This window comes from Vanellus vanellus (assembly GCF_965231255.1).
Source record: "Vanellus vanellus genome assembly, chromosome: 11".
Lineage (NCBI taxonomy): Eukaryota > Metazoa > Chordata > Aves > Charadriiformes > Charadriidae > Vanellus > Vanellus vanellus.
The window spans coordinates 25,562,090-25,575,735 of NC_138916.1; the positions used below are offsets into that span (position 1 = coordinate 25,562,090).

At 44.7% G+C, this 13,646-nt stretch overlaps 1 protein-coding gene across 1 annotated transcript in view; it reads left to right on the forward strand.

Moving 5' to 3' along the window:
• Window positions 1–13,646, forward strand: part of IQGAP1 (IQ motif containing GTPase activating protein 1) — a 75,119-nt gene that overhangs the window by 44,589 nt on the left and 16,884 nt on the right. The window contains exons 16-26 of the mRNA XM_082488598.1: window positions 1,430–1,520; window positions 4,670–4,837; window positions 6,132–6,274; window positions 6,625–6,795; window positions 7,905–7,988; window positions 8,087–8,158; window positions 8,250–8,319; window positions 9,075–9,283; window positions 10,290–10,445; window positions 10,593–10,756; window positions 11,918–12,142. Coding sequence (XP_082344724.1) covers window positions 1,430–1,520; window positions 4,670–4,837; window positions 6,132–6,274; window positions 6,625–6,795; window positions 7,905–7,988; window positions 8,087–8,158; window positions 8,250–8,319; window positions 9,075–9,283; window positions 10,290–10,445; window positions 10,593–10,756; window positions 11,918–12,142 — 1,553 coding nt within the window. The remainder of the gene's footprint in view (window positions 1–1,429; window positions 1,521–4,669; window positions 4,838–6,131; window positions 6,275–6,624; window positions 6,796–7,904; window positions 7,989–8,086; window positions 8,159–8,249; window positions 8,320–9,074; window positions 9,284–10,289; window positions 10,446–10,592; window positions 10,757–11,917; window positions 12,143–13,646) is intronic.

Genomic DNA, 13,646 nt, shown 5'->3' on the forward strand with positions numbered 1-13,646 from the left:
CTGTACCTGGGGGCTGAGCGCGGCTGTAGTTCACCACCAGACGCCATTTGGTTTCTGACGTGAACAGGGAGTGCTGTACCATGCATGTTCCTCATCCGATGAGGAGAGAGAGAGAAAACCAGTAGACCGTGTATCACGTCACACTGTGGGTGCCTGCCGGAGAGCCCGCAACCGTCAGTCCGTAGAAACGCAGGGGATGGTTTCGGCAGCCCTTGGGCTGACTTCTGCTGGTGGAGATTACATCAGAGGGACCTGTTTCTTGGATTAGGCTCCCCACTCCCTGGCCGGGGCCTTGGCGGTTGCTGGTACTCTCCTGGGAGCATCTGGGCTTTCAGATGAAATCTGCCCCTGAAAGACGTGTCAGTCTCTTGAATGAAAACTCATTAAGCATGTCAGTTCCAGACCCGCCGAACAGTGGGAAAAATGTGGAGGGCATGCAAGGAAACGTGTGTTTTCAGTCTGGCCCTAAAGCTCTTGAACACTGTAAATTGTGGTGTTTCTGTGCCATGTGATGATTATTCCGTACCAGAAGTAAGTGTTTCCCGTGTTGTGTTTGTGTGCCGTGAGCCGTCAGAGGGGTGGCTGCTGTGCCTTACCCTTTCTTTCAGCGTTACCTACAGGAAGCCACCGTGGGTGGGGAGAAGCTGTGCTTGGCAACTGCTGGATCATTGTTCTTTGTGTGTATTTTGGGACTTGCTAAACGCGTGTCTCTTTCCTTTTCTCAAATTTCTGCATGAAACGTTAGTTGATCGGGTTCCTCCAAACCCCAGCCAAAATGCAGGATACTGTGTGATAACTGCTCCGTGATGAGCAGTCCGTTAAAATACAGACTGGGAACGTGGCTTTGACTGTCGTGGTGTACCCCCAGCCACGATACGTACAATGCTTTTTGGGTTGCTGGTTTGTATGGGCTTGTGAACTTCTGTGGGCAGGGACAAGGACAGCCTGATGTGGCATTAAGTTACCCAAGAGTTTTTAGCTTCTGCACACAGACGTGCATCGGCCGCTTTTTGTTCCAAGAACTCTTTGTAGCCATGTTCTGTCGAAGGACTAACTTGTGTTCCTGGAGAGTCATGTCCTCTTAGCAATTACGGCTTTAGCACTAACGGGTACGGAGTCCTCGGCCTTGCCTTCTCTTTGCTTATCAGAGTGATTCCCATTGACAGAGTTTCTTCTTCCTGTTTCTTGAAAAGCTTTTGACTGGGAGGAGGTGTTGGGTCTGGTAATGCCGTAGTAGTTTCTCCTAGTCACAAACGCACGTGAGGTCCTTGTGTTGGAGTCGATTAGAAGGACTAAAATGCTTCTTACTCCCTCTGATACAGAAAACTACTATATTGGATATTGTTGACTATGGGTTATTTTGCTTTGCAAAAATAGTGATACATTTCTCCTCACGCTGTGTGTATTTTTCTCATCATATTCTCTTCAGGATACACAGGATGAAACAGCGGTACTTTGGCTAGATGAAATTCAGGATGGGATTCACAGGGCTAACAAGGACACGGAGGAGTCCGAGAGGTGTAAGTATAGTCGCACAATATTGTAATCAAGCTCCATTGTCAACCAAACGCTGGTTGCTTAAGGAAAGGTTGGGAGCTGGAAATGTCATGTAAATGTGGCAAAGGCAGTCAAGTGCACCTCTGTGCTTCTGGTGTAGTAATTTTTCTTTGAGGAGGTAATGTCAGATTCTTCAAATACTAAATTTCTTATCTTTTGGGGGGATATGCCATTTTTCCAGTTTCGCATGTGACCACGTTACCTCATTGGGCAAATATCTATCAAATTGTTTGTCATTTGCAATGAATTGTGTGTGTCTGTGGGTGGTTAGTTAGGTATGAGAGTCTTCACATGCACAATTTAAATGGTGTTTTCTGGTGTGCATTACCTGTTCATGTGGCATACTGTTGTCTTGTCTTGGTTCTAGTAAGTATTTCTAGACTACCTTGCATCTTTTTCAAATACAAAGAATAACACACGTCGGTGATATTCACCTTTGCTCCTTAGGGCAGTTTGCAGGGGGACTGGCCCACCCATCGTTACATCCCAGTCTTTATAATGAAGTCTTTTCTGTCTCCAGAAACAATGAAGTAATTACTACTCTTTGCTTAACTTGTTTTTGGTTTTGTGGAGGTTTTGGAGTGTTTGGGTTTGGTTCTGCTGTTGTTGTTGTTCCCATTCCCGACAGAAGCTTTCTTTTTAAGAAAACATGAAGGTTTTTAAAGTCTTCTGATATATTCTAATGGCCTGTTCTCTGTGTATGCTGTTTGTTTGCCGATTACCGCATGCTTCAGAGAGCTTGTTTTTATACATTTTTAAAATATGATGTTGTATTTCCATTTACTCTAAATCTCTATATTTCCATTACATTCAACACTGGCCCCTGTCTGCTTGTTTTGCTTGATTTGCGCGATATTAGTAAACTGTTTGTTCTCTCTCATTATAGTCACCTTATATTTTTCTTGATTCTCTTTCTTCATCTCTGGTGTGCTGATAAAATGTCTTACTTTCCACTTCCAGAACTTCTGATCTTATGTTAGGCTGATACATAAAGTTATCCAAAGATGCACAGGCAGTCCCTTCTGATTTTGCTTTGAATAGGCATCTGTACTAGAAACTGAAAAGTTGAATGTGAGTCTGGAACCTCTCTGGTGCCTTCTGAAATAGGTTGCCCAAAGGCACTGTGGAATCTCTGTCCTTTGAGATTTTCCAGACTCAGCCAGACAATGCCCTCGAGTTAGCCGAGCTTTGAGAGTGGGGCTGGACTGGATTGCCTTCCAGCATGAGTTCTTAGTGAGTCTGTGTATCGGATACGTAGAGTTTCTGGCACAGTTGATTCCCCTCATCCCTCACTCTGGAGCAGAAATGAGCTTGCTTTTGTATTTGTGCCTTGTCCAGTAGTATTCTTTATTTGAAGATGCTTTACAAGAGAGAAAAATCAACAGGTTCTCAAAAAGCTTTCTAACAAAAGATACAATGAGTTTGTCCAACTCCATGGCCTAGTTCAGTAGTTTTTACTGACATTATTTGCTCAGTGAATTCTCCTGTCAGCTGCATAAAAAAAAAAATGACAGAGGGAGTAGGGCAGAGCTTTACCTGTTCATCTTACTCTTTGTTCCCAGCAGTACCAGTGCAATTTTTTCACCATTTTCCCACCCACTGAGCACTTTGGCAAGGCAGCGGCTTGAATGTCATGCCAAGGAACATTTGGTCAAAAGCAGGATTAAAGTATGTGCCCTTAAGGCTGAATAAGATCTTCAGATACCCTTATCTATCCACGTATGAACAGGCATTTTTGCAGTCTTACAGTCAGTCTAGTGCTGAAAATTACTGTATTTCATGTTTGCTGTGCCAGTGTGATTCTTGTGCTCTTGTGAATATCATAGAATCACAGAACGGTTAGACTTGGAAGGGACCTTAAAGGTCATCTCGTTCCACCCCCCTGCCCTGGCAGGGCCCCCTCCCCCAGCCCAGGCTGCTCCCAGCCCCGTCCAACCCGGCCTTGAACCCCTCCAGGGATGGGGCAGCCACAGCTCCTCGGGGCACCCTGCGCCAGGGGCTCACCGCCCGCACGGGGACACATTTCTCCCTCACATCTCATCTCAATCTGCCCTCTTCCAGTCTGAAGCCATTCCCCCCTTGTCTTATCACTCCATGCCCTTGGAAAAAGTCCCTCCCCGGCTCTCCTGGAGCCCCTTTGGGGACTGGAAGGGGCTCTGAGGTCTCCCCAGAGCCTTCTGATCTCCAGGCTGTCTCCCCGCCAACTCTCCCAGCCTGTCTTCCCAGCAGAGGGGCTCCAGCCCTCCCAGCATCTCTGGGGCCTCCTCTGGCCCCACGCCAACAGGTCCATGTCTCTCATGTTGGGGGCTCCAGAGCTGGATGCAGTACTCCAGGTGGAGTCTCCCCAGAGCAGAGTAGAGGGGTGGAATCGCCTCCTTTGACCTGCTGGCCACACTTCTTCTGATGCAGCCCAGGATATGGTTGGCCTTCTGGGCTGCGATTGCACGCTGCCGGCTCATGTTGAACTTCTCGTCAATCAGCACCCCCAGGTCCTTGTCCTCAGGGCTGCTCTCCAGCCATTCTCCACCAAGCCTATATTTGAGGATATGCCTATATTTGAGTTGCAGTTCCGGGGTAGCCCTGGAATGACGTGTTGTTATTTTTTTCTTCCTCTGCCACCTGTCTTTCCCCAGTCAGGTTTTTGACTTGTTGACAAGCTACTCCATACTTTCTTCACTAGGGGTGGGTGGTACAGGTCGTTGAAAAGGACCCTTTTGAGTTGTGGCTCTGCCAGAAGAAACTGCTTTAACTAAAACAGATGTCAGAGTAGACCTAAAACGTGTTGTTGAGAAATATTGGTGGTAAATCGGCACTGTACTGGGACTCAGGGCACACAAATGATGTGCTGTCAGGTGCAGTACCATGTATGGTTGGACACTCCATAGTGAAGAGGCCTCTATACTGCAAGTTGTCTGATTGTCTGATTGGTTTTATTTATTTTTTGTAGTGTAGTTATATACACTTAAATATTTGTGTATATACACAATGTAATACACACCACAACTGTTAAGCGTGTGTTTCTGTTGCCTTGCTCTGTTCTGTTGTTCTGTGTTTGCTGCGAGTCACTGAGCCCCTGGACGCCAAGATAACCTGCTTCTGTGTGTTATCAAAGTCTCCCTAGGAATTCTGGCCATTAATGAAGCAGTAGACCGTGGTGATGTTGGCCAGACCCTGAGTGTCTTGCGGTCACCGGACGTTGGGCTATACGGAGTCACCCCGGAATGTGCTGAGACATACCAGCGAGAGCTGTCAGAAGTCAAGAGAAGAAAAACGGCAGCAGGTGAACCTCAAGCAGCTAACTGTTAGTGAAATAGATTCAAGGTTATTGCATGTGGAATCGGAACCAGAGGTAAAAAAGGCTCTGGGGAGAAGTCTTGTGTTACAGGTGGCAATTGTGGATGCTTTGTGAACTAAGGTTTAAAAAAGGAAAAAAAAAGTTAATAGTAGAATGTTCTTCACTTGCAGAATGTGTTGTTTAGGTAGTTCTTGTATGCGGTCATTAGGGACTTGGAAACATTCTTTCTCTTGCTTGGAGGAAGGAGCATCTGTATATGTGGATTTCACAGAGTCACAGAATAGTCGGGGTTGGAAGGGACCTCTGGAGATCATCTAGTCCAACCCCCCCACCAGAGCAGGGGCACCTACAGCAGTGGCACAGAACGGCGTCCGCGTGGGTTTGGAATGGCTCCACAGTGGGAGACTCCACAACCTCTCTGGGCAGCCTGTGCCAGTGCTCTGCCACCCTCAAAGTAAAGAAGTTCCTCCTCAGGTTAAGATGGAACTTCCTGTGTTCAAGTTTGTGCCTCTTACCTCTTGTCCTGTCACTGGGCACCACTGAAAAAAGACTGTTCCCATCCCCCCGGCACCCTCCCTTGAAGTATTTGTAAGCATTAATAAGATCCCTCTTCAATCTTCTTTTTTCTAGACTAAAAAGACCCAAGTCCTTCAGTCTTTCCTCATAAGAGAGATGTTCTAATCCCCTCATCATCTTTGTAGCCCTTTACTGGACCCTCTCCAGCAGATCCCTGTCCCTCTTGAACTGGGGGGCCCAGAACTGGACACAGTACTCCAGATGTGGCCTCACCAGGGCAGAGTAGAGGGGGAGGATGACCTCCCACCACCTGCTGGCCACACTCTTCCTGATGCACCCCAGGATGCCATTTCCTTCTTGGCCACCAGGGCACATTGCTGGCTCATGGGCACCCTGTTGTCCACCAGGACTCCCAGGTCCCTTTCTACAGGGCTGCTCTCCAGGATGTCAGCCCCCAACCTGTACTGATGCGTGGGATTATTCCTCCCCAGGTGCAGGGCCCTACGCTTGCCCTTGTTGAATTTCATAAGGTTTCTCTCCGCCCAACTCTCCAGCCTGTCCAGGTCACGCTGTATGGCGGCACAGCCTTCCAGTGTGTCAGCCACCCCTCCCAGTTTTGTGTCATCAGCAAACTCGCTGATGGTACACTCTATCCCTTCATCCATGTCATTGATGAATATATTGAACAGGACTGGACCCAGACCCAGGGAAAGGTAAGATACTTGTCTGGTTTTGAGACTTACGCTGTGGTTTATGCTCTTAGGGGACAATGGCAGCGAGTGGGTGAAACACTGGGTGAGAGGAGGCTATCATTATTATCATAACCTGCGGACCAAAGAGGGAGGATGGGATGAACCAGCAGAATTTGTGCAAAATGACACACAGCTGTCACGGGAGGAGATACAGGTAGGGTAGATTTAACACATGCTCTTCCTCTGAAGAGTTGATGTTCTTACCATTAACATCCTTAATGCAGCTCTATGAGACAACGTTTCAATGCCACAGTCACGTTAACAAGCTTAGTAATTCATTTATTTCACTGGGCATCATCAGATTGTGTGTGTCAGAACTCCTTGTCCTATTTCAGAAAAACTCGTCCTGTCAGTAAAAGGGTACAGGACCATGGTATTGCTGTTTATTGAAAGGAAACTCGGAAGTTTCTCATAAGCACAATACGGAAAACTGCTGTAACACCCTGTTTCTTGTGTCTCTGTTCTCTTTTTCTGGCTCTTCTTCCTACCGTAACATTAATCCAGAGCACCATATCTGGAGTCACTGCGGCGTACAACCGAGAACAGTTGTGGCTGGCCAATGAGAACCTGATTACGAAACTTCAGGCTTGCTGTCGAGGATACCTTGTTCGCCAAGAATTCAACTCACGAATGAATTTTTTGAAGAAACAAGTACCAGCAATCACTTGCATTCAGGTAATGGTGTCCTTTAATTATGTTTGGAACTTGTACTCTGCAATTGTTTTCTATACACAAACTTATTGACAGTTTTTGTTCAATTCAAACAGTTACAGCACACAATTGTCTTCACCTCATTTTGCAAATTATCTGAGGGCATTTCCTTCTCCCAAAGAGTTTTGGTATATTACTAATTTTTCCATGTCATATATAATCAATAAAGTCTTCTAAGGCAGAATTGGAGAGAGAAAAAACTTATTTGAGGAAGCTTTACCTGTCATTTTATTATCAGATTCAGTGTTTTGGGAATAGGGCAATATGAAGTGTGTTGGATGTCTTTATGGTGATAATACCATGTGATGAATTACTGCTGTGATTCCTCATGAATTGAAGAGAAACAACACGGCTTTCAGTATTCTTGAGTAAAATTATTCTTCTTTGAAATTTGTCCAGGGATTTGGAGGATTGAGGACCAGAAAGAGATGGTGGGGTAATTCAGCATGAGGATGGCTCGTTTACAGGAGAACAATGAAAAAAACCTTTGGTGCTGCAACTGAAATGTCTGCAAATTAAATAGATGCTTTGCACCCTATTGCCACTTCATTATTTGGGCAGTATGTGCGTGTTTGTTTCTGCCTAAGTAGCACCTGCTCTGCCTGTATATTTGCAAAAAAAAACCAACCACAACAAAACCCCCCAAACCACTCCCAGCTCACTGGACTACCCTTTAAGTGTAGTCCAACCCCTTGCCTAACTTCTGTTCCAAGCAGTGAGTCTGCTCTGAAGGCTTCCAATGTTCCATCGCTGTTCTCGTCAGCAGCAGCATCTAACCATGATCCTCAAGTAGAGCAGTTTCTGCCAACTTGACTGTTTAGCTGTGTCCTTGACCTCTGTCTGTGCTTCAGAAGGCCCGGGCTTTTCACAGCGTAATTTCAAGTCTCTTGTGGTTTCAGTTGGTGAAATAGTTAATGCTTCACACTGTAGATCTCGGTAAGATAAGCATGTCTCCCTCACCTTTTACTTAGCCAAAAGGGAAGTCAGAAGCAGAGGAGCAGAAAGAAGCTCAGATTTATAATTAATTCTCTTTAATTAGAAAAGTAAAGCCAGTGCACCTGTTCTGTTTTCAGTCCCAGTGGCGTGGCTACAAGCAGAGGAAGGCATATCAAATCCGTTTGGATTACCTGCGAGCACAAAAGGACCAAGTAGTGAAGGTAGTGGACGCTGCCTGCTGACGTTTTTGGTAAACCTTTTAGATAGTGAACTTTGCAAGAAGGGTTTTGATCTGAGTATTTTGGTTACCCTTCTGTAGATTCAGTCAATGGCCAGGATGTATCAAGCCAGAAGACGTTACAGAGATCGTCTGCAGTATTTCAGAAACCATGTAAGAGGCTATCTTGTTAAATTATTTCAGTACCCAACTTTTGTACTCTTTCCAGAATGAGGTCAAGTGCTTTTTTTTTTTTTAATCCTAGATAAATGATGTTATAAAAATTCAAGCCTTTATCCGAGCAAACAAAGCGCGAGAAGACTACAAAACCCTCAGTAAGTATTGCCAAGAGGATAGAATGTACCTTGAATAAAGAGGATAAAAGAGGATAAAATGTACCTGGTCTCTTCTCACAGGTAATAAATGACAGAACAAGAGGAAATGGCTTCAAGCTCCAACAGGGTAGATTTAGACTGAACATTAGGAAAGAATTTTTCACAGAAAGAGTGGTCGGGCATTGGAACAGACTGCCCAGGGAGGTGGTTGAGTCGCCATCCCTGGATGTGTTTAAGAGACGTTTAGATGTGGTGTTGGGGGATATGGTGTAGGGGAGAACTTTGTAGAGTAGGGTAGATGGTTGGACTCGATGATCCCAAGGGTCTCTTCCACCCAGACAGTTCTATGATTCTATGAATCTCTATTTGCAAGGGATGTTACTACTGTGTTCTATAACATCAAGTCAGTTTTGAAGAGTGATGGGATGAAGGTGGTGGGGCAGTGCGGAAAGTAGGTGGATCTTGAGGCTGAAGGAAGACTTGACGCCAGCTGTTGCTTTTGCTGCTAAAAAATAGGACTGTAGCTTTGCAGTTAACTTTGGCGGTGTAGACCACCCTAGGCTGATACTGATTTTGTCTTTACAGTTTGCTTCTCTCGTGGTTTGCTCTAAACAAGAAATTCAACATTTCAGCAGCTGTTTAGATGTAGTGGGGCTAATTTTATTCTGACTGCTCCTTGATGTGCTGTTTAAACATAGATAAGACATATATTTACTCTGTTTCCTGTCCCCTGATGTTTCCTTGCCTATTTTTAGTTAATGCTGAAAACCCACCTATGGCTGTGGTTCGGAAATTTGTCCACTTGCTCGATCAGAGTGACCAAGATTTTCAGGAGGAGCTTGAGCTAATGAAACTGCGCGAGGAGGTTGTAACCTTGATCCGATCCAATCAGCAACTGGAAAATGACCTCAATCTCATGGACATCAAAATTGGGCTGCTAGTGAAAAACAAAATTACATTGCAGGTAGGAAATGGGCTGATGGGGAGACCAACTACAGATTGAGCTGAGCCCAGTGGTAGTTAGCATGGATTGCTCCTAGCCTTGGATATCAGTTGCTCAGGTCCAGTGGAAAACGTTGCCCCAGAGTTGCAAATTTTACCCCCAGTACATTCTTATTCCATTCCACTAATTTAGCATTTATCCCTAGAAATAAAATATAGGAGAAGAAAAAGACCTGAAACTAAAAAAGACAAACACACACCAGACTGTCTTGACCTAATGAAGGCAACAGATTGTGTGTTTGAAGGCTTTGAGAACTCTCTTTTGTTGCTCCTTTGTGGTTAAACAAGTGAATACCACAAGCTTGCAGCGAGAGGGATGGTTTTGGAGGCAGGAGGCACGCTTGTGCCACTTGGTGTTTGTTGTTTAAAGGAGGCCCACTCTATCACTTGGCCCACGTGATTAATTTCACACAAAAAAAGCTCTTGCTGATACAGCATTCCTTCTCTTCAAGACAAAGTTCTGATCGGCTTTTCATTTGGTCCGGGATGGTATGACACCAGGCTCCTCCCAGTGTAAACTCAATTGGTGTAGTGAATTTAGTCTCTGAAGGAGGCTGCGGCTTTTGGGCTAGTGCCTACAGCGAAAGGTGACATTGCTGTCAGAGTACGTAAAGGTAGTGAGCTAGCTGAGTATGAAACAGAATTTTTAGGTTTTAAGCCAAATTTTAAAAAGAAAACGTTTTCGGGCATCTTCAGGATGCTGCCAGTTCTGATAGTAATTGCTGCCAAGAGTGACTAACCCTTCTAGGGTTTTGTCCGAATTCGGGAAGTCAGGGACAAAGCAGAACACGTACTTCCAGTCAGAGAAATTGCTGCTGCAGCGAATAATGCTTCACTTTAATAGCCCCAGGCGTACCTTGACCCTGCCTTTCCATGAACAAGAGAAGCGTGCTCACAGTTGCAACTGTTTCCCAATATTGTCTGTTATAAAATACTTAGTGGAATCTGTCCCTGTCCTTTCTTTCCAGGATGTTGTTTCTCACAGCAAAAAACTTACCAAGAAGAACAAGGAGCAGCTCTCTGACATGATGATGCTGAACAAACAAAGGGGAGGTTTGAAAGCTTTGAGCAAAGAGAAGAGAGAGAAGCTGGAAGCCTATCAGCATCTGTTCTACTTACTTCAGGTAAGCAGCTTCGTGACCTCTTGTCGTGGAGGCTTATGTGCCTCGGCACAGTCTTTGCTTATGCGCTGTAGTTTTGAGCCACCGTAGCTCTTGGCGACACTGGCTTGTGTGGGCGTGCACACTGAGTGTTTTTTCTTGTTGTTGTAGACTAACCCAACCTACTTGGCCAAGCTGATTTTTCAGATGCCTCAAAACAAATCCACAAAGTTCATGGATTCTGTCATCTTCACACTGTATAACTATGCATCCAATCAAAGGGAGGAATACCTGTTGTTGCGGCTTTTCCAAACAGCATTGCAGGAAGAGATCAAGTACGTGGTAGCATATGGCGCATTCTTGCTGTTGAATCAGTTCTGGCAATTTCTCAAATTGAGGCAGTTTTCACGTTGTATCTCATGCTAGTACGCATATAACGCCGGACTGTCCCTTCATTGTCCTCCCGTTTCGTATCTGTTCTTAACGTAGTCTATAAAGGAAGAGTCGAGTATGTCCACTGAGGATGAGGGCTTTTTGCTTCAGTCGAGACTTCACTGCTCAGCATGGCAGCTACTTTTAATCTGATGCAAAGTCATCTGAAAATTCAGTCTAATCTCAATTCTCCAGTGTCTGGAGACACCTCCAATAAACCGCAGACTTAGGCTTTGCAAGCTGGGGGAAAGCTAACACTAGGCTCTCTGGATTTCCAAAAGCTGATTAGAAGGCTGAAACCGAGAGGCTTTATTGTTTGGCATTTGTTTAGTGTTGGTGTTAGGGACTGTGGCTGTCCTCCAGCGTGCTTTGTTTGATCCCTTGCGCCTTAGGAGCACGAAGTTACCAGACTTCAGTTCTTCACAACTTGCTGTGAAGAAGAATGCAAAACAATTTTTGAGGAACTAGTCTTTAAGCATTCTTTGGAATGCTTTTTAAGCATGAAGGTGATATATGCCCTGAAACAAGTAACTTCTAAAAGAGATTCCCCCCCCCCCCCCGCCCTTAAACTCACGCTTGGAATAGTAGTCCCGGGAACCGTAGCTGCTACGTTCTCCACTGCTGTAATTCTCATAGTGGTATAACTAGGAGTGGCTTTTGTTGTCGATTGCTTGTTTTCTTATTTTAAGTACTGGAAGAAACCTACTGTTCTTTCTCTTCTCTGCATAAAAGGTGCTCTGTTTCCTTTGTATTTTTGAATTGTGCTCTCAAATAGAACATACAGTTGGATTTGCACTAATTGTCTTCGAGATGACTACTGGCAAGTTGCACTGGAATTTCCAAATGGAGGTCATAAGTTTCTCGCCTCATCTGTCTTGAGAAATGTTCCAGAATTGTTCTTGTACAGTGTTGTAGTTTACTGCTGTGTTGAGATTTTAGTACAAATCTGTTACCTGTTTTGTGAGGGTTATGCTTTTTAACAGTTTGATTTAAGCCAAGAAACGTATCTAAAGCCAACAGAATTATGGATACCTCATATTTCATATAGATTCTTTCTTCTTCAGATCAAAAGTAGACCAAATACATGAAATTGTGACTGGGAATCCTACTGTTATTAAAATGGTGGTTAGTTTCAACCGTGGTGCCCGTGGACAGAATGCCCTGAGGCAGATCCTGGCACCGGTTGTGAAGGAAATCATCGATGACAAATCACTCAATATCAAAACTGATCCGGTGGATATCTACAAGTCTTGGGTTAACCAGATGGAATCTCAAACTGGCGAGGCCAGGTATGGGAACTGCTACTGCTGTGTTTTTTCTAAACATTGCTCTGCTGCTTTGCACTGCCCTGTTAGTCTTTCCAAACTGTCCTTGGCTTCACTGCATGCGTCTGTCCAACTGATACCAGCTTTTCCGTCTCCTCAAGACAGCTTTCATCCAGGAGTTCTAAAGATCATGTTCTGGCGATGGTGCTGAGGGTGTTGAAAGGTATTCTCAGTAGAAGATGGGAGAAGAAATGCTCTTTGGTGTTCGCCTATGTTGACTTGATAATTAGCTATGAGATGCCCTCTAACCTAAAAGAACCCTATTAAGAAGAAGTATTTGGGAATGGATTCTGTGTCAATCTCTGTTCGTGTCATATATATCCTGAGCAAACCTGGGGACTGTTTGTAAGCCGACTGTTGTGGTTTAACCCCAGCTGGCAGTGAGGACCATGCAGCTGCTCGCTCACCCCCACTGCCCCCCAGAAGGGTGGGGAGAAGAGGGAGAAAAGGAGGAGAAAGGGAAAAGGAAACAAACCTCAAGGGTTGAGATAAAGACAGTTTAACAGAACAATAAGGGAAGAGGAAAATAACAATAACAATAATATAAGGACACAAGTCACTTGCCGCCCAGTGAATTGGCACCCTCCTGAGCCGTGATCCCGGATCCTCCCCCAGCTAACTCCCATTTATGTACTGGGCACAACATCTATGGTATGGATTATCCCATTGGCCATTCCCTTGCTCTGCCTACACACCTCCTCAGCTTCTATGGGAAGCTGAGGAGAGATCTGGAAAAGCATAAAGATGGCCTAGCAACAACTAAAACAGTGTGCGTTGTTGGCAGTCCTTACACAGCAATCACTAGAAAGAAAATGAACTCTTTCCCGGCTGAAACCAGGACACTAACAAAACCTTTTTTCTGGAGGAGAAGCATGGCATTGCAGTTCTTCTAGTCCTAACATCTTTCTAATTAATATCAGCCACTGATGACAGTTGGATTGTGCTAGATGGTTTTGTGTCATTCTGGTTTCTTTTACTTCCAGTGCATGTGACTTGCTAGAACTTGAGGTTTCTATTGTGGTGGTGGTGTTTGGGGTTTTTTTAACATACAATAAAATAAAAAAGAAGTCATACCAGATGAGTGAGTTTCCCCATTCGAAGCAATCTGCAGTTACATATCTTGCTGTACAATTGTTTCAAAATTCTGGACATGTTAAAAATGCAGGTGAAGATGTGTGTTGAGGTCCTCCTCTTTACATGAGACTTAGGAGATGCTTTTACGAATTATCCACTTCATCTGTCTGTCTTCACTGGAATACTATGCAGTAATTTCAGCTGATGGAGAAAACTTAACTACGCATTTGGCACTGCTTCCAGCCAATAGCATGTTATATTGATTTTTATGGATGCTGCTCTAGCTTCTGGCTTGTGTCCAAGCTTTTATCATCTTAATGTTCAAATGTGTAGCTTGCTTATTGACCAATTTATTTGCAGTCCGAAGTACCACTGCATGTCACAAATGGCACTT